The 24,174-nt window shown below is 43.9% G+C and overlaps 1 protein-coding gene across 4 annotated transcripts in view; it reads right to left on the reverse strand.

The window, feature by feature from the left end:
* The window catches only part of TMEM255A (transmembrane protein 255A), an 89,740-nt gene that overhangs the window by 59,883 nt on the left and 5,683 nt on the right, over positions 1-24,174 (reverse strand). For 3 of the 4 annotated variants that reach the window (XM_027861406.1, XM_027861409.1, XM_027861408.1), the window contains exon 2: positions 8,751-8,893. In XM_027861406.1, coding sequence (XP_027717207.1) covers positions 8,751-8,893 — 143 coding nt within the window. Of the gene's footprint in view, positions 1-8,750; positions 8,894-9,084; positions 9,146-24,174 lie in introns of those variants that run through there. The other variant, XM_027861407.1, reaches the window with a different exon arrangement.

The following is a 24,174-nucleotide window of genomic DNA, read 5'->3' on the forward strand; positions in this document are numbered from 1 at the left end:
TGTGCTCCAGTCTACTGCCTGCTCCACGTTCTGCCCTCTGGGGCCAAGTGAAACAAATTGAATACCTCTCCCACGTGGCAGGCCTTGATACCCAAGTCCTTGTATTAAGTCTCCTACCAAATGATGTCAAAGCTCTTTCACTATGGTTGCCCTCCTTTGGATGTTGTCTAACTTGTTAAAATTCTTCCTAAAACCATGCCCAAGGGGCAATCAAATGGTGCATAGTCTTTGATCCAGCAACACCACTACTAGTTCTGTATCCCAAAGAGATCATAAAAAACGGAAAAGGACCCATATGTACAAAGATATTTATAGCAGCTCTTTTTGTAGTAGCAAAGAACTGGAAATTGAGGGGATGCCCATCATTTGGGGAATGGTTGAATCAGTTGTGGCATATGCTTGTGATGGAATACTATTGTGCTATAAGAAATGATGAGCAGCATGGTTTCAGAAAAACCTGGAAAGACTTATCTGAACTGATACAAAGTGAAGTGAGTAGAATCAGGAAAACAAAATAGCAACATTGTGCGATGATCAACTATGAACGACTTAGCTCTTCTCAGCAATGCAATGATCCAAGAAAATTCCAATGAATTCCAAAATTCATAATGGAAAATGCTATCCACATCCAGAGAAAGAACTGATGGAATATGAATGCAGATCGAAGCATCCTATTTTCACTTTATTTTTTTTCTTGGTTCTTTTGGCCTGTTTTTTCTTTCACAACATGACTAATATGGACATATGTTTTACATGATTGCACATACATAACCTAATACCAAACTGTTTACTGTCTTAGGAAGGGGTTGATGAGGGAAGGAGACAATAATTTGGAATTCAAATTTTTTTAAAGTAAGTATTAAAAATTGTTTTTACATGTAATTAGAAAAAATACTATTAAGAAATTCTTCCTAAAATGTGGCCTGATGAAAAGAGTTGAAGAGAAGGGGAGCTGGATCTTGGGGGAAGAGGGGGTGGTAATGGTGGAAATGATGCAGGCCTGACCAGTAGGTGAACCTCCCCCCCCCATCAATAGTAGGCAGAGGTCAAGGATGGTGAAGGAGCAAAGACTGCAGAAGACAGTGGGTACTGTTCCCTTTGGCTACTGGGTAGGATTGGGAGAGCTTGGCTAGGCCTGCCCTATAGAACTTGCAGCAATGAATTCACTGATGTCAAGAAGTGGGAGCCAATGAGAAATGGAGAGCTCAGATACCCAGGACTACAGCTGAGGAGGAGGTGGAGACAGATCATTAGCTCCCAGGTACCAAGCTCCCCAGATGACTTGATTGGGTGACCCTCAAGGAAATCATGAGTGGGAAATCCAATGAGGAGTACTTAAGCTATGAGGAGGAAGCCCTGAGGAAGTTATTAAATCCAATGGGTCTAAGCATCTGAAAAGTATATGGGAATTTCTGGATTTGAGGTGCGCCTACAAATTGGTCGGGGACAACCTGGGTTTAGAAGAGGCTGTAGGGGCCAAGGTTAAACAGCAGTTAAAAAATACATATGCATATGCATATGTGTGTGTATATATATATATATGTATATATTATATATACATGTATGTATAAATGATACATAATAAATAAAATCATATATATATATAACATAAAATAAAATTAATATATAATATCATACATACACACAGATAAACATATTTTTCGAACTGTTTTCTTTTTACATCCTTGGTCATGAGTAAAGGCTGTCTAAGCAGGCTTGTATGGTTGTCTCATTATGCAATGGTGATGTGACTAGGGTTCACCAAAATACAGCTGACTAGGAAAACAGGCAGAGTCTTCCGTGTTGGCGGGGGCCTAAGCTAAGATTCAGAATTGATAAATCACACTGACCACCCCTCCCTAGACCAGGGGTCAGCAGACTATGGCCTGTGGGTCAAATCTGGCCTGCTGCCTATTCTGGTACGGCCTGTGGGCTAAGAATTGTTTTTCACATTTTTAAATCTGATATTTATTTAAAATCCAGGTTGGTTGTCGTTTGCCAGTCTCTGCCCTAGGCTAATAAGGCATGCAACTACCAACACAAAAGGATAGAGCTGGGGCACAGATAGTCATAGTTCTTTGCAAATGACAGAGACAGTGGAATTCTCTCTGACAGCCTCCTGGTGTTGACTGGGAAGTACAGACACAGAGTGAAGATGAGATTGCCAACCCCTGTGCCTTTCTAAATAAAAAGGGTCAGAAACTGGTGGGCACATCCCCCATGGGTGAAATTTATAACAGGTTCTGACCTCTAACCTCCAATGGACTTTTTCCTTCTTTGAATCTGAACTTTCTTCTGCAATTTCTTTCTCTCAAATTCACTTGAATGCCTAAGAAACACTTAGAAGTGCCCAGAAATGGTAAGTGAATTCCCTATCCCTAGAGGTCTTCCAGTGGAAGCTTGTAGAGGGGGCTTGGACCTTGGGTAGAGGTCAGACTACATAGAGAATCAAAGCATTGTAGATTTCTTGCTGAAAGGGACCTTTGAGACCAACCTTCGACTTTCATAGGATAGGCCATGGAGACTCAGAAAGGTCAAGGCCCATGGCCACCTGGGAAACTGAGGCAGAGTTTGAACTCGTGTCTCCTACTCCAAATCCAGCCCTCTTTCCTCTATACCATGACCTCTGAGATCTCTTTGAACCGTAAGGTTCTGTGATAGGTACTCTGGGCTGGGGATCAAAGATAGATCTGATACAAGCCTTGCCCTCAAGGTGCTTCCAATCTAATAGAGGGGAAAGACAAGCACACATTTAGAACCAAGGGCACACTGTCTACCAGGGCATGGCTTCTTCCCTGCTGCTCACCCTCTTACTAGCTCTGCACGTTCTGTACGCTCACTCAGAATGCAAGCCTATTTTCTCTGTCCCTAGGGTAGAGCAGAGCTGGATAAAGGGAATGTAGCCCAAACCATGAGACAGTTGTAAAATGAGTTCTAACTGGCACCAAAGAAAGGCCTGCCTAATCAAATGCTATACAAAAGGAGAGGTGACCTGGAAATTCTGATAGAATAGAGCTGTCCAGTCAAGTGTCAGGGGCAGAAAACTCGAGGCCTACAATAATCAGATGTCATCTGTACCACCCCCCACCTAACCTAGAAAAAAATTCAAGGAGCAAATCCATTGTTGGATACAGTAAATGAAAAATATCTTCATCTCATCCATCTGAGATTTTGAATCTTAACTTTTGGATTTGGTTTTAGATGGTGTCAAGAGAGTTTGATTTGCTATCAAAGACTCAGAATTTGAATGTTGGAAGGATTCTGAGTGACCCTCTAGACCAGGGGTTCCTCACCCGCTTTGTGCGCAGTCTGGGCAAGTCTATGGATCCGTTCTCAAACTCATGGTTTTAAAGGCATCAAATAAAATGCATGGGGTTGATTACAAACAAAACCAATTATATTGAAACATATTTGTCAAAACATTTTTTTAAAAGGTCAAAAAATAAAAATTTAAAAAAATTTTTAAAAAAGTTCACAGACTGCCCCCCCCAGGTTAAAACCCCTTAATTTAGTCCAATCCACACCCAAAAAGAATTTGCATTATACTATACCCAACCAAGGGGTCATCCAGCACCTATCTGAAGACCTCCCAAGTAGGAAAAACCACCACCTCTCCCAGGAGCGCAGCCCACTTTGGGATACCTCTCTTGGTTAGGAAAGCTTTCCTGACTCCAAGCTTAAATTGGCCCCTTTGAAACTTTTACCCCTTTCTCCTGATCCCACTCTCTGGAGCCATATAGAACAGGCCTAATCCTTCTCCACAAAACCACAGCCCTTCCTACATATAACCTGGGTTCGAATCCCAGCTCCATCACTTATGTCCCGTGTGACCTTAGACAAACGGCTTAATGTTTCTGGGCTTCAATTTACTCATCAGTAAAAGGAGGGGGTTGGGTCCTTCCAATTTCAGGGCCATGAGCCTCTAAATTATAGAATGCCATTGCTGGCAGGATCCGAGGCCTATCTCCTCATTTTCCTGAGGCACAGAGGACAGTGACTTACTTAAAGTCACAAAGCTCTGACTGGAACCCAGGCTTTTGGGTTCTCAATTCAGGGACCTTTCTAGTACACATTAGCCAGGAATGTTTTCTTAAAGAAAGGTCTCCTTTCAGAGCAGACCTAACAAAATGCACTTTCAAGCCACCAAAATACCCATCGGAAACGGGTGCTTACTTCAATCTTATTTCGGTTTAAAAATAAAAACCAATTCTGCTGAGGAGTAGAGTTCTTGCCTTACCACAGGAAGAGAACGGGCTAAGCATTTACGTCAGGCCTCTAGCAGAGGACACCAGGCAGGTACATACACACACAGCTGCCTGTTTGGAGGGGGAGGGGGTGCCCCGACTGGCAGAAGCACCAGCCAGCTCGAGGGGGAACTACCCCAAGAGCACTAGCCAGCTGTGCCTACAGCAGGACTAGCCTAGGACCTGGGCCAACAAAGCCTCTCTTGGACCCTGGCTACGCCTGATGTCTCTAGACAAAAACACCAAAGGCCAGGACAATCACGATGCTTCCTTCCCCAAAGCACGGGCTTTAAAAAAAATTCTCAATTTTAATTAAAAGCTTTTGTTCGTACATTATCTTCATTTCCAAATATATCCATCCTCCCTCTCTTCCCCAGCTAGCCAGCCAGCTCTTGTAACAAAGAATAAAAAACGAAAACCAATTCAGCAAAATGATTCAATACAATCACCAAATCTGACAGTATATGCAACATTATACACCCACAGGCCCTCATCTCTGCAAAGTAAGGGAGGTATATTTTCTCATCTCTTAAAAGCATCCACTATCTTACTGGAACAATGGGACATTTTCTACATTTGGGGTCAGAGGACCTCTAATACTGACAGTGTGACATGGGGCAAGACATTTCACATCCCAGGAGCCTTAGCTCCTTCATCTCTAAAAGGAGGAGGTTGGATTCCATGGATTAGAGGTCCCTTCCAGCTCTAAGATCCTATGTGTGACCTTGGGCAAGTCCCTTTGCCTGTCTGAGCCTCAGTTTCCTTCTCTATAAAATGAGAGGTTCGGACTAGATGATCTCTGAGGTTCCTTTCAGCCCTAGATCTATGCTCCTAATGTGTGACCATGATCCTTTGCTGTTTCTATTTCCCATCTCCTTCCACCTTTCCTCATGCCCCTATTCTGCTGCCTCTAGTGAGGTCTTTCAAGAAACCCGAGGTCAGCGGAAATGACTGTCCCCTTCTCCCAAACCAAACTGTTCTCAACAATGAATCATAATGATTCTGGGAGGGCTACCTAACTGTTCTGATACGTGGGTCTTAACCCCTAGAGCTAGAGTGTGCCATTAAAAGTGCAGTGGGCCAAGTCAGGACAGAGCAGGGACTCTGTTCCTACTCTTGCCTCTTTAATTTCAGTGTGACCATGGATCAGTCACCTCACCCTCTGAGCTAAAGTTTGCTCCCTTGTAAAATGTGGATTGTAATGCTCATTGGCCAGGGCTGCTGGGAGATAAGAGACCACAGTGAGGCACTGAAGGAAGAGGGCAGTAAAGGGTCAAATAGTAAAACAGCATTTATTAGGCACCTATTGTGTACCAAGCTCTGTGCTAAGCTCTTTACAAATATTATCTCATTGTATCCTCACAATAACCCTCTGAGGTAAATGCTATTATCATCCCCAATTTACAGATGAGGAAACTGAGGCAAACAGAGGTAAAGTGACTTGCCCAGGGTCTGATCTCTATCCTCTTCCCCACTGACTTAATCACATTTGCCAAGACCTTTATCTGTGTTATCTCATTGATCCCTCACAACAATACTTCAAGATAGAGACTATAGGTACTATGATTCCCATTTTACAGAGGAGAAAACTGAGGCTGAGAGAAGGAAGTGTTTTGGTCCCATAGCCAGTCCTCTGTCCACTCCATCTCTACAGAAGCAGGAGCCAGTGTTGTTTGGAGGGTCATATCATAACCTGATTTGTCAGTACACATCCTTACATGTCTTTCCTTCCAGAAAGATCTTGTTTTAGGGGGGTACCTATATGGAGGCCAACATTCTGCATGGTTTCATGTGACAGATGGCTTCGGAAGCCTCTGCCAATTCTACCACCAAGTCTTGACTAAGCACCTCGGAAATGAATCAGTGGGGTACATGAGAGGGCAGGGGCTCTAGAGTCAGAAGACCTGGGTTCAAAACCTGCACCTGTCACTTAGTACCTATGTGACCTTGGAGAGGTGTTTTCACTTCTGTGGCCTTCCATTTCTTTCAGTGTGACGTGAGAGAGTTGGACTCAATGGCTTCTGAAGGTCTTTCCAGCTCTAGACCTAGGATTCGATGCGTAACTCTGGGCAAGTCATTTAATATAATAAGGCCTCAGTTTCCCCTTCTGTAAAATGAAGGGATTGGACCAGATCTAGGCCTCTGAGGGCCCTCCTAGCTCTGGATCTAGAAGCCCATGGGTGACCTTGGACAAGTCGCTCCCCCTCCCTGGGCCTCAGTTTCCCCCTCTGCAAAACAAAAAGGTTAGACTAGTCTCTGAGGACCCTCCCAGCTTGAGAGCTTTGCTCCTATGATCCTGTGCGCCCAGGGTGGGCTTGGCTCCAGCAGTGGAGGAGGGAAAGCATTAGAGGATAAATCCATCCTTCTTGATGTGGAGGAGCTTAATAAGAGTCTGATTACTTCATTCACATCTTATTTATACAGAAACGTGCCAAATTTCAATTGAGTTGGAGAGGCAATTAGCAAACAATATAAAACAACATATAATTAAATACGGAATTGTTTGGTGTAGATTCATGTTGGGGTGGAAAGAGCCCGAGGTGCTGAGTCAGAGGCTTTGCATTTGAATCCTGGTTCTGCCATTTCCTAGTTGTAGGACCTCAAGCAAATCCCTTCTCTTTTCTGGGCCTCAGTTTCCTACCCCAGAAAATAAGAAAGGTAGCCAATCGCTAAGATGCCTTTCAGCTCTACATCCAATGATCCTAAAATCCCAGAAGCAGGAAGGCCCACTCCAGGCTTTGGGATGAGGGTCAGTTCCCCTGCCTGCAAATAAGGTCAGTGGCCAATGAGAGCATGCCTCAGTTTCCCTTACTAGCATCTATGGTGCCAGGGAAAGCGGCAGGTCCCCTGAACAGCACATGGTGAGGAGAAGATAGTGGAGACCTAGGCACTTCACGCCAACCCTCCCTAAAGGCTGAGATGAGAAGGATAAGAAGATTCCTCACACTGGGACAATGAACCCTTCGTGGGCCCAGGGGATTCAAAGTGATAAGAACAATGTCTTCAAAGCCCTTCATAGAAATGATCACATTTGAACCTCACAACAACCCTGCAAGATAGGGTTTGTGTTTTGCTTTCGGGTCTTGTAATTTCTTTTTTTTTTCTTTTTTTTTAAGGCAACTGGGGTTAAGTGACTTGCCCAGGGTCACACAGCTAGTGAGTGTCAAGTGTTTGGTCTGAGGCTGGATTTGAACTTAGGTCCTCCTGACTTCAGGGCCGGTGCTCTATCCACTGCACCACCTAGCTGCCCCTGGGTCTTGTAATTTCATTGGTATAAGGAACTCTATTATACCAAAAATCAGAGAGGCCCAAGAGACCTGGGTTCAAATGCTGCCTTTGACACGTCCAGGCTGTGTGACCCTGGGCCCTAGTGTTCTAGGCGGATCTCTAAGCCCAGAAATTGCAGAGAAGGTAGCAATCTGTGTTAATAGACAGAGTTTCCTCAAGGAGAGTTCCTTACACTGGTGAAATCCCAGATCTTAGATCAAAAAGGCAGCTAGGGGGCGCTGCAGTGGATACTCATCTTCCTGACATCAAATCCAGCCTCAGATACTTCCTAGCTGTGTGACCCTGGACAAGTCATTTCACTGTTTTTACCTCAGTTCCTTCATCTGTAAAATGAGCTGGAGAAAGGAATGGCAAACCACTCCAATATCTCTGCTAAGAAAACTCCAAATTGAGTCATGCAGAGTTGGACATGACTAAAAACAACCGGACAAACAACAACAGACCAAAAAAGAAAAGAAAAAATCCTCCCAGGTGAGGAAACTCCCTCTACAAATGCATATTTGCCCCTGTTCTGCACCTCAGAGTCTTACAGAGTTGCCTCTCTAAATGAGGTAGGCATTTCAGGTATTATAATTCCCACTCTACAGATGAGGAAACTGAGGCTCAGAGAGGTGGGATGTAAACTCAAATCTTCCTAATTCCCTTCACTAGGTCAAGATGCCCCCCACTTTTCGTGGTGCAGAACACTGAACTTTCTTTGGTTTCCATTTTTCTCATTAAAACCTACCTCTGATGGCAGGCCATGGCATGTGAAAAGGGAGTTGGCACCAGTCTTCAAGGCTGTCCACAGAATTCTCACTTTTTTTCTCTTTTGGGGGAGCAAAGTTACTCAAGCCAATAGAAGTGTGACATCTCCAGTAAACAATCCAAGCCCTCTTGACCTACGTATTCCTAGAACTAGGGTCACTCACTGAACCCTCTAGAAAAGGCAAGTATTAATATCTTGGAAGATGCTCCAGTCTTAAAAGTCAGCTGTGGTACCACATAAGGATTTCTAGGCTGGTTGTCAGGGGGCTCTGTTTCAACCTTGCTGTGTGATTTGGGACAGGTCACATCCCCTCTCTGGGCCTCAGTCTCTTCACCTGTTAAATGAAGAGATTGGACTACTTGACGTGTAGGTCTGTGCCCAACTCAAAGCCATCACTATAGGATGTGAAACACCATAGCCAATGAGTAACACGGAGGCATTCACTTATTAGCTCAAAACTCTGTACTTACAATAACTCCGGGATAATACCCTCCGACGGTCACATTCTGGGTTCTGGTGGTAGCTGCCAGACCCACGGTCAGGATCAGCACCGACACAATAAGCAGTGTCACCGTAACGTAGAGGGAGTTTCGCTTCCTTCGGTTGAAGGTACCTAAAAAGACACAGAAAAACACTTTGTTTATATCATCCAGGGCTAGCGTGGTTCCTGAGACATGGCGAAGGATCCAATGTAGGCTTCGTTTTGCCACCTGTCAAAGCAACAATACAAAATGCAGGCCAACAGTGCACCAACTACATTGGTGTGTATGTTATCTTTATTGCTAGCTTGTGTTTCTACATCACCTTTATTTCTGAAGGTATCATTCCCCATAGTTATCCCTTGTAGGATAAAGGCAGGGACAAGACCCATGATTTCATCAGGAGAGGGAACTCCTTCTTCTATTACAGGCTGGCTCCTCAGCAATGTCTAATCTCAAAGATGGTAGTGTCAGAGGCAAGAATTGGGTTTTCATGCCAGCTCTCCAACCACGCTGCCTCCAAAGTAAAAAAAAAGAAAAAAATTAAAAAAGGAAAGAGGAAAAAGGAGCAAAACTAACCAGCACATTACCAGTGAGTCTGACAGCGTATGCAATGTTCTACACCCAGAGCCCCCTACTTCTACAAAGAAGGGAAGGGCCTCCTTTGGGGCCAAGCTCGTATCAATTATATTTAAAAAAAAAAAAGCTTTGTACTTTTGGCAACCTAGAAAAGTTATGTCATACCCACTTAGTAAAGTGGTTTTTTGGCCAACTTCTAAGGCACATAATATATGCTCATTGGTGGTGGTATTACATGATAATATTTTTGGACCTGCCTCTGGAGCTCAAGATGCTTCAGGATTGCAAGGACCCTATGATTTCATCTCCAAGGGTGCAGCCTCTCTCCCAATCAATGCATGTCAAGGCCCCTCTGGGCCTTAATGGCCAATCTTGATTTAGCTTAGGCTAAGTAAGGTGCCTTCCGCAGCTCTTCCCACTTGGACCTGTGGATCTGGATTTGAATAGGATCACCTCCACCCCACAAGGACATCTCGAGGGAGGAGTAAAAGATTAGGAACTATCCTCCTTGGTGTAAATCAGAAGAGAAGCTGGTTTTCTTTGTTGATAACTGCTTCTGATATGTTTGCTATAAATTCATGAATTCAGAGAATGCTAGCAAAATCCATCAGTAAGAACTAAAGTGTCTTCTGGGCTCTAAGGTTAACAGCCCACAGATGGGGGAGGGAGGGGTTGGGTCTTCACATTTTATCCTACATCCACGTAGAGATGATGGAGAAATAGTTCTGCCTTACAATGCATACAAGAAACACAGACTCAATCTGATAGTTTTAGAAACTGACTTGTTAAAGTCAGATTTAAAAAAAAGGAAGTTAAGATAGATGTTTCAAGTTTATTTTTCAAAAAGACACACTGCCACCCCCCCTCAACGGAATCCAGCTTTGACCATATGATCCTATGTAATTTGGACCACTTGGTGGGCCAAGCTATTTGTTTGAATGAAAATATTGCAAACATTGTGGTAAAGTCCTGCCCTTGAGCTCTATATCGGACTATGTAGGCCCAGACCTTGTTTGATGGGGCAGACATTTTTAATAGGTCTCCTGGGCAGTCATTTAACTTTTCTGGGCCTCTGTTGGAAAACAAGGAGGATCCTAAGGGCTGCTCCTGCATTCCTCCTCCCCACCCCCACATACACAGCTCAGGCTATTGGGAAGAAAGGGCTTTGGGATCCTCGGAGCTGCTGAAATGGAAGCTGATAAAATTATTCAAGAACCTTGACATCCTGGGAAGCCTAGCTGACAGTAGCTTCAGGAAGCTGCAGTTCCTCTAGGCCCCAAATCCCTCGGGAAACATCAGGGGCCTAGCCATCTTGAAGACTGGTTTTGTGGCTGTCATAGAACAGAGGATGTCTTTTGGACAACTCTCTCCTCCCTCAGGAATCAAAATTGAGAACAGAGACAAGGTTTTGCTATTGTTACAGCTGGCTTGCTCTCCCTATCTTTTTGTTTTTTTTTTAATGAGGGGGAGGGAGAATTCATTGGTCTGAAGAACTCCCAGTGTGGAAATTCTCTTCCCCCAATGAGATTGATACTTCTTCTATAATTTATAGTCTCAGAGTTGTCAGGGAGCACTGAGGTTAAATGACTTGCCCAGGAACACACAGCCAATGTTATCAAGAGACAGGTCTTGAACCCAGGCCTTCCTGATATCAATCCTAATTTCCTGGGTCTATCCTCTATGCCAGGGGTGGGGAACCAGTGGCCTCGAGGCCATACAGTGGCCTTCTAGATGCTTGGGTGTGGCCTTTTGACTGATTCCAAGTTTTACAAAACAAATTCTTTTATTAAGGGGATTTGTTCTGTGAAGTTTGGATTCAGTCAAAGGGCTGCACTTGAGGACCTAGAGGGCCACATGTGGCCTTGAGGACGTAGGTTCCCCATCCCTGCTCTAGGCCAAAGCTGCTTCACCATCCTACACCACAGCAATGAGATAAAGCATCAGAGCTGAGCCCCGGAAGGGGGAAGTTGGGGTGATGGGGGTAGTGGGGGAGGGTCAGGAAGTGATTAAAGGCAGCTCACTGACTTGGAACAGAGCATTAGCAGGGCCTACTACCCAGGTCACAGAAGCAACCTCTGCTGGAGACCGCCCAATGAAATGTCATTGTTTGCAACCAGAACTCAATTCAGCCCACTGGTCACACCTGCTAAGCAAGAGGCTGCCAAACCCACCCCCACTTCAAAGTGTCCATTGTCCTGGATGGTGACTCATACTTGAAGAGCAGTGCATTGTAACAGAGAGTCAAGTGGGTTAAACACAATGACCCCTTCCATGTATCCACAGGGTGCTCTGCAAAGCTGGCTGGCTCCCCAGCCACACTCTCTTAGCAGCCAAACCCTGGCAGGCGGGTCTGGGATTTTATTAATGTGGGGAGCTCCCAGTATGGAATCTCCCTATCTATATCCCAGGGGTTCTTAACCTTTGTCCTAGATACCTTTGGAAGTCTGGAAAAGCCTATAGACCCCCCTTTCAGAGTCAGGGTATTAAATGCATAAAATAAAATAATATTTTATTATATCAAAATATTATTTTTTTAAAAAAAAGAAACAAGTTCATGGGCCCTAGGTTAAGAACTTCTGTTTTATCTCTAACTCATGGCCTTATCAAGTTGCCCTGGGCACTCAGAGTAAGGACTTACCCAAGGTCATCCAGTTGACATGTGTTAAAGGCAGAACGTGAGTCTTCCCGACTCAGAGGTAGTCTGGCTCTCTAAAGAACTATAATATAACAAGACTTTTAACACATACTGAACAGAATGCTAATCTACACTCTTGCTTCCTAGCCAAGTGACCTTGGGTCAATCATTTCACTTCAGTCTTTGTACATTTGTAAAAAGACATCATCAGTATCTATCCACCTTTCCCAACTGTATCCTCACATAAATATGAGCATCTGTGACAATTATGGTCATTAGGTAGAGAGGGCCCCACAGAGGAGAAAGAAACACTCTTATCAGGCTCAAAGACAGATGAGCTTTTACAACCAAACTTTGGGTCTCTGATTCTGTCATTATAAAATGAAGGAGTTGGAACAGAATCTGAGATTCAGAGCTGAAAGGGACCTTAGGGAGGCCATGCAGTCCAACCCTCTTAGGGAGAAGAGAATTACCCAAAGTCCTTACAGGGAACAAACCTCAGAGTCAGGATTTGAACTCGGGTCCTACAATTCTCAGTTGGGCATTGTTTGCACTGCTTCCTATTAAGCCAGTGAGCAGACCCAGATCTCCTTTGTGCAGGGCTTTGGCTGGTCTACTTACTTGAAATCAGTGCCAACCCTCCTCAGGGTTCTCCTAACTGAGCAGGGCTCTTATGCACACAATTTCCTATCATACATGGGATCCGACAGGAAAAATCTTCTGCTGGGCATTTACAGCTTCTCCCGACCTGGCCCCTTCCTACCTTTCCAGAAGTCTTTCTTTCTTTGGAGGCAATCAGTGGTTAAGTGACTTGCCCAGGGTCACACCGCTACTAGGGGTTTGAGGCCAGATCTGAATTCTGGCCCTCCTGACGCCAGGGCCAGTGTTCTATCCCTGCAGCTCCACCTAGCTGCCCCCTTTCCAGCATTTTTAAACATCATTCCCCTCTACAAACTACCAACCATATACACTAGGTTATTTGCAATTCCACATGGGGCCCTCCATCTCCAGTCTCTTGACTTTGTGTCCTCCTCACTCCTAACAATGGCCCACCCCATGCCTGGAATGCTCACCTTCCTCACCTCCCCCTCTTAAAAGTCCCTGGTTTTCTTCAAGCAGTACCTTTTTTCTGAAGTCTTTCCTGATTCTCCCAACTGTTACTACCCTGCCCCTACCCTAAATACCTTCTATCTATATTGCATAACTGTATGTATGTATATGTATCATATGTACATACATACACATATGATATATACACATACATATATATGTTGTCTCCCCTAGAGAATGTAAACTTCTTGAGGACAGGGTCTGGTTCCCTTTTGTCTTCGTATCCCTATCACTTAACATTAAGTGCCTAGCACACAGTAGGTGCTTAATAAATAGGGACAGCTAGGTGACACAGTGGATAGAGTGCTGGTCCTGTAATCAGGAAGACCTGAATTAAAATGTGACTCCCCACACTTACTAGCTGTGTGACCTTAGGCAACCTGTTTGCCAGGTTTGTAGCTTGTTGTTATTATTATAGGCAGCTAGGTGGCACTGCAGTGGATAGAGTGCCCAGCCTGGAGTCAGGAAGACTCATCTTCCTGAGTTCAAATCCAGCCTCAGACGCTGACTAGCTGTGTGACCCTGGACAAGTCACTTCACCCACTTTGCCTCAGTTTCCTCACCTGTAAAAAGAACCAGAGAAGGAAATGGCAAACCACTCTAGTATCTCTGCCAAGAAAACCCTAAATGGGGTCATGAAGAGTTAGACACGACTGAACAACAACAATTATCATTATATTAAATGCTTATTGACTAACTGTTGGCTCATTGATTTCCATTTCCTTCTCTACCACAGATGCCACCCTCTCCAAGCTAGTCAAAAATTAGCTTGGGGAAAACTCAATTGATGGGAATAACTAGGGTACAATAGAATTGCATCACACCCACACATTTAAATTATAAGGGAGAGATTTAAATGGTGCCCTGGAGCAGTAGAAGATGGGAAATGTGAATGTGCTGCTCCCTCAGTGGGAGGGGGCCTCTCCTTATGAGGCCATCTCTTTAAGCTGCTGGTGATTCTAGAATCTTCTCTTAGTCAAAAGCATACAGTCTATTCATTCTGCTTGGGCTGGTAGAGAGCTATGGAGAGGGTCAGCTTTCCCAGCATTTTTGGTCAGCTAGAAGGCCCCTGCTGCGTGGCCTTGGACTTCTTTGTGTCCTCTCTTGCCTCCCACAATTACTACGGGGGTGTGATGATGACCCCACAATATAATTACATTACTCTGTGAAGCCCTTTCCAGACTATTTTCCCCCTAATCATCAGATTTCTTACCAGCTAAAGTCTTTCCTTCTTTTCCTTTTCTCCCACTAGAGCAGTGGTCCTAGTTCCCCTCTCTACTGAACAGTGGAATAAGTGGGTATTGTGAAAAATAGAATTTACATCCAATTTCCAAAGCAACCACCTCAGCCCCAACCACTCTTTGATACAGACTGTCTTCTTTTAAAGGGCCCCTTTCTAGCTACAACTGTGTAAGGACACTTTACTGTACTTCCTGGGTGATTTAAGGGATTTTCAAGGATAATTGGGCCCATGTGATTTTTTTTTTCCTTACTATGGTCCCAAAATCACAGAATCTAATAGCTGGAAGGAAAATTGGAGCCTATCCAGTCCAACCCACCCATAAAAGAAATTCCAGTATAACATCCATGATCAGTGGTCATCTCCAGCAGAAGGAACCTATTACTTCCTGTGGCAGCCCATTCCACCTTGGGACAGCTCTGATTGTTAGGAAGTTTTCATGACATCAAACAGGGCACATCCACCCACTGTTCTTGGTCCTACCTTCTGGGGCCAAGCAGATCAACATAATCCCTTCTTCCCAGGACAGGCCTTTCATCTACAAATACTTGAAGATACCTAGTATGGCTCCCAAGTCTCCTTCTCTGTAGGCTAAACATACTGAAATGATATTGATAAGATGCTAATGGTCCTTCATCATCCTGGTTGCCCCCCCCTTTAAATTCTCTCTAGCTAATCAATGTCCTCTTAAAATCATGGCATCCAGAACTGAACATAGTGCTCCAGATGAGGGTTGATGAGGGAACAGTATAGTGGTACCATCACCTCCTTCTTCCTGGAAGAAAGCCCAAGATGACAGTCATTTTTATGGCTGTTGCACCCCACTGCTGACTCATGTTGAGTTTGCAATCCACCAAGACCCTCAGAGCTTTTTCGGAAAAAAAACTACTGTCTAACCATACGTTACACCCAATTAGAAACTGGGTTTTTGTTCCCAAATTTAAGATTTTACATTTATCACTATTTAAGTTATACAGCACAGAGCCAAGCAGAGACACAGAGGCATGCCACCAGACACCTCCTGCCATATTATCACTAAGTCATTAACTGGACTCCTTGAGTCTGACCAGGCAACCAGTTCTGAATCCAGCTGATTCTTCCATATATTTTATATTTAGATAGATAAGACATATACACATATATATTTACATACCCATCTGATTCATTCATATATATACATATATATATATATGTATGTATACACACATATGGAGAGAGAAAAAGAGTATGAGATATAAATCCAATAGCCTTTCCTCAATTCTCACCCTTTTTGACCTGGCTGCAGCAGCTCCCATTAAGTCTGATAATCGTCTCTATGTAGACGATTCCCAGATCTACACATTCAGCCCTAACCTCTCTCCTGAGCATCAGTATTGCATCACCAACTGCCTTTCGGACATCTTGATCTAGATGTGCCATGGACATCTCAAACTCAACATGTCTAATAAAGAACTCATTATCTTGTGTCCCTAACCTCCCTCTCTTGCAAACTTCCCTATTACTTTTTTTTCTTTTTCAGATTTTTTTTTTTCCCACAAAGGTACCACCATCCTCCTCATCACTTGGGCTTGAAACCTTGGTGTCATCCTCGACTATTTGCTCTCATTCACCCCACATACTCACTCTGTTGTCAAGTCTTAGCATTTCTACTTTCAAGACAGCTCTCCTATATAGCCCCTTCTTTCCTCCTAACACTACCACCACCCTGGTACAGGCCCAACTACTCCAACAGGCTGCTGGTGGGTCTGCCTGCTTCAGCCTCTCCCCGCTCCAGTCCATCCTCCACTGAGCTGCCAAAGTGATTTTCATAAAGTGCAGGCCTGACCACGTCCCTCTCTTCCTCAAAAAACTTCTGTGGCTCTTCATTACCTCTGAGATAATTTTTTTTTAATTGTCTTCTTGGCTTTAAATCTCTTCCCAACCTGACCCTTCCTACCTTTCTAGTCTTCTCACACTTTACTTCCCACCCCACACTCTATGATCCATCTACACTGACTTCCTTGTCATTCTTCAAACACAGCCCTCTATCTCCATACTCTAATATGGTGCCTTTCCCCCTCTTCACCTTAGTCTCCTGGCTTCCTTCAAAGTCTCCACTTAAATCCCATCCTCTACAGCCTTCTCATGGTGGTCCCTCTTTCCCCTCTATTGCTTCCTTCCCTGAGATTGCCTTCCATTCATACTACATACTGCTGCTAGGTGGTGCAATGGAGAACATGACAGACTTGGAGTCAAGAAGACTTGAGTTCAAATCCTGCCTCAGACACTTACTTGCTGTGTGACTCCAGGCAAGTCACATCACCTCTGCCTGCCTCAGTTTCTTCATCTGTAAAATGGGGAGAATAACAACACCCACACTCCCTAGGTCACTGTGAGGTTCAAATGAAATAATAACTATAAAGCACTTAGCACGGGGCCAGCCACATTGAAAGTGCTTAATAAGTCCTTGTTGACTGGTGGACTGAGAGACTTGATCAAAAGCTTTGCTAAAATAAAAGTAAATCACATCCACAACATGCCCCTCACCTACTATTTTAGTAATCCTGTCAAAAAAGAAAATGAGGTTAGTATGGCAGAACCTATGCTTTTTTTTTTCTTTTTTTTTTGGCAAGGCAGTCAGGGTTAAGTAACTTGCTCAGGGTCACACAGATAGTAAGCGTCAAGTGTATGAGACCAGATTTGAACTCAGGGCCTCCTGACCCCAGGGCCAGTGCTCTATCTACTGCGCCACCTAGCTGCCCCCAGAACCTATTCTTGATGAAGCCAAGCTTAATATATTCATTGCTTCCCTTTCCTTTTAATGATCTGTTCTAGAATTTTCCTTGGAATAGGAGTTAGGCTCACTACCCTGGTTTGACTCTCCTCTCTCACTTCCTGAAAAATGGGACATTTGCTATCTCCAAACTTGTGGCATCTCTCCCCTTTTCCCTGATCTTTCCAGTATCACTGATGGTAGATGGGTAATCATACCTACCAGTTCCTTTGGGGGTCTAAAGATGGAGATCATCCAGGCCAAGTGACTTAATTCCTCAAAAGCAGCTAGGGGCTTTCTAGTTTACTATTGCCTCCTTTATTTGGGGTGTGTGCCAGGCATTTGTGTTATCATTTCCAGAGCAAATGTTCTCTTTGGCAGAGAAAACACATAAAATAATTGAGCAGCTCTGTCATCTCTCTGTTGTGAGGTATTATCAAGCCAGTCACCCCCAAGCAAAGGTTTCAACCCTTCGATCCTCCCTTTTCTCTTTAGAGAGAAAAAAAAACAATTTTCATTGTCCTTAGCATCTCTCCCTAGCCTCAGCTTATTCTGAGCTTTAGCATTTGATACTATTTTTACAAGGTCATGACACATGCATTCTTATATTCATCTTCTGTACATTTCTTTTTTAAAAATCTAAGTTGGAAAAAAAAAATCTAAGTTGGGTTCCCCAATTGACAAATGATCAAAGGATATGAACAGGTAGTTTTCAGATGAAGAAAAATGAAACAATGTCCTAAATCATCATTGATTAAAGAAATGCAAATTAAGACAACTCTGAGGTACCACCTCACACCTATTAGACTGGCTAATATGACAGAAAAGGAAAATGATAAATGCTGGAGAAGATATGGGAAAATTGGAACACTAATGCATTGTTGGTGGAGTTGTGAACTGATGCAAACATTCTGGAGACCATTTTGGAACTATACCCAAAGGCAATCAAACTGTACATATTCCTTGATCCAGCAAGATCACTACTAGGTCTGTATCTCAAAAAGACCACAGGAAAAGGAAAAGGACCTATATAAACAAAAATACTTATAGCAGCTCTTTTTGTGGTGTCAAAGATTTGGAAATTGAAGGGATGCCCATCAATTGGGGAGTGGCTGTCAAGTTGTGGTGTATGATTGTGATGGAATACTAGTGTGCTATAAAAATGATGAGCAGGATGGTTTCAGAAAAACCTGGAAAGACTTATATAAACTGACACAAAGTGAAATGAACAGAACCAGGAGAACACTGTACATAGTAACAGCAATATTGTACGATGATCGACTGTGAATAACTTGGCTATTTTCAGTTATACAATGATCCAAGCCAATTCCAAAGGACCCATGATGAAAAATGCTATCCATCTAACTGATGGAGTCTGAATGCAGACTGAAGAATACTTTTAAATTTTTTCTTGTTTATTTTTCTTTTGGGGGGGTTGTCTTTTCTTTTGGAACATGGCTAATATGGAAATATGTTTTGCATGACTGCACATGTATAATCTGTATCAAAGTGCTTGCTTTCTCAAGGGGGGGAGGAGAGGAAGGGAAGGAAGGAATTTGGAACTCAAAAAATCATAAAAAATGAATGTCAGAATTGTTTTTACATGTAATTAAGAAAAAATAAAATAGGGGCAGCTAGGTGGCACAGTGGATAGAGCACTAGCCCTGGAGTCAGAAGGACCTGAGTTCAAATCCAGCCTCAGACATATAACATTAGCTGTGTGACTCTGGACAAGTCACTTAATCCCAATTGCCTTGCCAAAAGAAAAGAAAAACATTTTTAAAAATCTAGAGATGGCTAGGTGGTACAGTAGATAGAGCACCGGCCCTGGATTCAGGAGGAACTGAGTTCAAATCCGATCTCAGACACATAACACTTACTAGCTGTATGACCCTGGGCAAGTCACTTAACCCCACTGCCTAGCCAAAAAAAATTCTAAAAATTGGCTGGTGAGTTCCCTATGCATCTACATTGGTCCCTTCTAATTTTTCCTCATTAGAATTATTTCCCTTTGTGTCTTCAGAATTACATTCTTGGGCATCTCCCATCCTTCCTGGGCTGACGCCCCACATATCCTTTTATCTCCATGGTATCCTATTATTTTCCTCCTTTGAAACTCATTTTCTCAAAATCTTGGGTGTGCATCAGACCAGGCACAGCTTTCCTCTCCTTTATCACAAACTCTAGGAGGAAGTGGTCTCTTCCCCCAGGGTTCCCATCATTTCTAACCCAGCAACCTCTCTGTTAGTAAGAATCAAATCCAGAGCAGAATTTTCCCTTACAGGTGCCTCCATCTTTTGAAGGATGAAATCATCACTAAGGCAAGTCAAGAAGTCATTACCAACACTGCTTCTGGCAGAGACAGAGAACGCTACAGCAGATGCCTGGATAATTAAAGACCTACATCACTACAATACCCTGCCTCAGTTAGACTGGACTTCAACGTAGTGATTTCTTAAAGCAGGATGCACCTGGAGTCTGAAGCAATTAGCTAATACTGGGAGCCCAGAGATGGAAGCTCATGCTCTCTTACCAGGCCTCTCTTTTTCATGATCCTACTACGAATCTGCCATCACCGTATGGCTCTGAAGGGGCCTGGAAACCGAGCTGTCTTCCTGAGACAAAGTGTCACAGGAGCACAAATTTCAAGCTAGAAGGGACCTCAGAGGCTCTCTAGTCCAAGCCCCTCATTTTACAGAGGAGGAAACTGAGGCCCAAGGAGGGTAAGGAACTTATCCAAGGTCACACATGGAATCCTAGATCTAGAGCTGAAAGGCTCGCCCCACCCCCACCCCACCCCCACCCCACCCCCACCCCCGAGGTCACTGAATACTTCCTTCTCATTTTACAGTGGAGAAAACTCAGACCCAGGGAGGGGAAGTTATCTGTCCAAGGTCACACAGGTGGTAATTATCAGGGCTGGCATCTGAACCTGGCCCTCCAACTTCCAGAACCAGTGCCCTCTCCGCTGTACCCAGCTGCCCTCAAGGTATCCTAACATATTGGCTTAGGGAACAGATAAGGTGTATCGTACTTTCTCCCTGGCCCACAGTAGCCGAAGCAAGGCCACAATCACTGCTGACTTGCTTTGATCTCCTTTGAAAATATCCCTATAACTCATGCACAAGAGTCCTGTCAGAAATGTGACTCAGCAAACCACAGAGTGGCACTTGGAAAGCAATTTTGTTCTTCCTTAGCCGGGTGTGTGTGTGTGTGCGCGCGCGCAGGGGGGGGGGCAGGTACTTGAGAAACTCACAGAATGATCTCCTAGCCCCATGAGAGCTTCTGCTCCACAGATGTGTCTTTCATTGGGGAAAATCCCCCTTAAAGTCTCCCCCATCACTGGGCTACCTGGTTCCTCTTGTACAGACATACAGTCATCCTGTAGGAATGCTTTGTTTTGTCCTAGAAGCACGGGGGGGCAGATGGGGGAGTAGCCTTTTGTCAAATGAAGAATTACACAAAGTGGACTGATTTGGGAGACATCAAGGCATAGTGGAGGATATGAGATTTTGAGTGAAGGTATCTGGATATCCATGCACTGCCACAAACTAATTGTGTGACTCCTCCTATTCTGGTCTCAGTTTCCTTATCAGTAAAACAGGCTTAATAACGCTTATTCTACCTACCACATGGGACAATTGCAGAGAAAAAAGTGATTTATAAACTTTTAAATTGCTATAGAAATAGAGCAATGGATTTGGAATCAGAGGATTTGTATTCACATCCTGCTTCTGTAGGACCTTGGACAAATCCCTTCCCTTCCCTGGGCCTCATTTCCCCCACTGTAAAATGAGGGGATTGGACTCAATGGTCTTCTAGGGCTATGCCAGTTCTAGTTATTGGATCCTATGGGTGACCTTGAACAAGTCCCTTCCCTTCCCCGGGCCTCAGTTTCCTCCTCTGTAAAATGAGGAGGCTGGCCTAGAGGACTCTGAGGGCCCTTCCTGTTCTGAATCTTTGATCCTAAAAATAGAAGCTGTTATTATTCGGATAGATGTGCATATATTGGGTTTGCCAATACATGTGTATAGATGCGTGGCCCTAGCAACTCAGCTAGGTTGACCCTCTATGCTGAACTTCCATGGATCAGAGTCCCACAAGATGGGAAGGCATGAGTGGATTTCAACCTGCCCCATTGGTAGGAATGCCCACATCAGTGAGATCCTAGATCCAACTGAGTGTTTGTAGATTTGCTTAGGAGGTGGCTCAATGGCCAGAGTGCTGGACCTGAAGTTAGGAAGACCCGAGTTCAAATCTGACCTCAGATACTTACTAGCCATGTGACCCTGGGCAAGTCACTTCACCCTGTTTGCCTCAGCTTCCTCAGCTGTAAAATAAGCTGGAGAAGGAAATGGCAAACCACTCCAGTATCTCTGCCAAGAAAACCCCAAATGGGGTCATGACTGAACAATAAAACAAGTGCTTATCCATCCTTTGCCTGAAGGGCAAATGTGCCCTCCAAGGAAGGGCATACCCACCACCTCCTAAAGTAGCCCATTCCACTTTGGGACAGCTCTCATCTGACCTCTTTGCATCTTCCACCCACTGTAGCTCATTCTCCCCTCTAGGGCTAAACAGAACAACTCGCTACCCCCTCCTCTGCTATCAGTGTGCCCCCACTAACCACCCCTAGTTCCTTGAATTGATTCTGATATGATATGGATTCAAGGCCCCTTACCATCCTAGTTAAGCTCAGATCTTTTTCAGAATAAGTGCTGTCTAAACACGCCCCTTCCCATGTCTTGTACTTGTGAAGTTGATTTTTGCACCCAAGTTTGATTTTACATTTATCCCTACTGAATGTTATCTTATTACATTCAACCCAGTGCTCTAGCCTATCAAGATCCTTTTGGATTTAGACTCTCATCCAGTGTGTTAGCTATTCCTCCCAGCTAAGATGTCTTGCAAATCTGAGCATCTCTTCTCTGTCTGCATCCAAGTTACTGATCAAAAACGATAAAAAGGGTAGGACCCAACACCAACAGATACTGGGAGTATGCCACCAGAGCCCTCATCCACTAGTTAGGAACCTTATCAAAAAAGGAAGATGAGGCTGATGTAGCATGATCTGTTCTGGAGGAGGCCATCCTGGCTCTTTGTAACTACCACTTCCCTTTCATCCTCCTCCTCCTTTCATGGTCCCTTCCAGAATTTTCCCACAAATCAAAGTCAAGCTCACTAGCCTATGGTTTGCACTCTGATGTCTCCTCTTATTTGGAAATTGGGACATCTGTCCATCTCCAGGTTTGTGGTACCTCCATCATGTTCCAAGATGTTTCAAATATCCCTGGCAGTGGCTCAGCAATCTCACCCACCCCTTCTCTTGGTACCTGAGGATGTAGTTCATCTGGGCCAGGTGTCTTGAATTCATCAAGGGCAGCTTGGAGCTCTCTTACTCTCCCCTTACTTACCTTAGTATTAACTCCCTGCTAGTCATTTTTTTGTTCTGTCCCTTTCAGGGCAAAGGTTGTTCTCCTTGCCAAAGAAATCAGAAACAAAATCATAATTGAACAGCTCTGCCTGCTCTCATGTTATCATCATCCCATCCACCCCAAGCAAAGGGCCTATCCCTTCTTCAATTCTCCTTTTTCTCCCTCTTTGTGCTCCCCTTGGCAGGTATCTCCTCTTACCTTTCATTTTCACTACATTTTTTAAAAATATAAGTTAGTTGGTGAGTTCCCTATGCGTGCACATCAGTTTCTTCAGATAAGTCCCATTCTTTCTCTTCATAGGAATTGTTTCCCTTTGTAGCTTCAGAATTTCATTCTTGGCCATCTCCTATCCCTCCTGGGCTTACTTCCCCATACCATTTCACTCCATGGGATACTATCTAACTTTCTTCTAAACTCTTTGAAATATGCTTTCCCTAAATTTAGTGTGTACTTCAGACCCTGTCTAGCTCTTTTCTCCTTCTCTGTCACAAACTTGCTATGAGGGAATGATTACTTTCTCCCAGAGTTCCCCTCATTTCTACCCCCCAGGAACCTCTGTGTTAAGGAAAATTAAACACAGAATAGAATTTTCCCTTATTGGTTCCTCCCCTATTGAAAGGGGCAAGTTAAGTCAAGAAGTTATTAGCTACTCTCCCTTCTGCAAAGAGCTCCAGCTGTTGTCTAGATAATTGAAAACTATTCTCCCCTTCTCCCTCTCCCTCCCCATCACTACTATATCATGATTCTGTGTCAGACTTCTGTCTATTTTCCAAATACCTCATCTATTTCTTCTTTCTGTCCAGGTGGCTTGTAGTATATTCCAACAACAGCATCATTTCTGTTTCTCTCTCCTTTGATTTTAACCCAAATACTCTCCTGCCATGCAGGGTTCCCCCTACAGTTCCTTGAGGGAAAATCCTCACATAAATATGCCTTCTTATTATGCAATGTTACCCCACCCTACCTCTTTTTACCTCTACCATGTCTCTCCCTCTTTTTTTTTTTTTTTTTACTTTTTGGTGAGGCAATCGGGGTTAAGTGACTTGCCCAGGGTCACACAGCTAGTTAAGTGTCAAGTGTCTGATGTCCTAACTCCAAGACTGGAGCTCAATCCATTGTGCCACTTAGCTGCCCCTTGCCCTGTCTCTTTTTAATAAAGTATATGCATCCAGAGTCATGGCACACTAGTATTTATGAAGTCAAGTTTACCTCCTTGAGTTGGAACCTCTAGTTTCTTTTGTTTGTTTCCTAAGCTTTGATGTGTGTGGACATCTGGGGCTATGGGTCTTACTACTGGCTCTTTTCTTGTATTTTGTCTCTTGTGAATTTCTGGGAGTCTAAGCTGCTATTCTTGGGGGATATATATAAACAGTCTTCTCCCTTCCCCAACCTTTTCAGTTTAAATCCTTTTTTATTAGCTTTGCAAGGTACCTGTGAAAATACATTCTCACCAGCTTCTATTTAGTATAATCCATCTCTGGTCAGGAACCCAGTATACCTCCGTTATAACTTATGGTCCAGAAGTCCAACTCACATTCTTAGAAACTACCTTCTTAGCCAGAGGTTCACTTCCCAAATTCATTTTTTTCTCTTCTGCATCCCTTTCCTCCAATAGTTAACAGTAAGGAAACTGTAAACGGTACCCATATGGTCTTCAGTTTCTC

The sequence above is a fragment of the Vombatus ursinus genome, unplaced genomic scaffold, assembly GCF_900497805.2.
Source record: "Vombatus ursinus unplaced genomic scaffold, bare-nosed wombat genome assembly UNPS02014735.1, whole genome shotgun sequence".
NCBI classification, from domain to species: Eukaryota; Metazoa; Chordata; class Mammalia; order Diprotodontia; family Vombatidae; genus Vombatus; species Vombatus ursinus.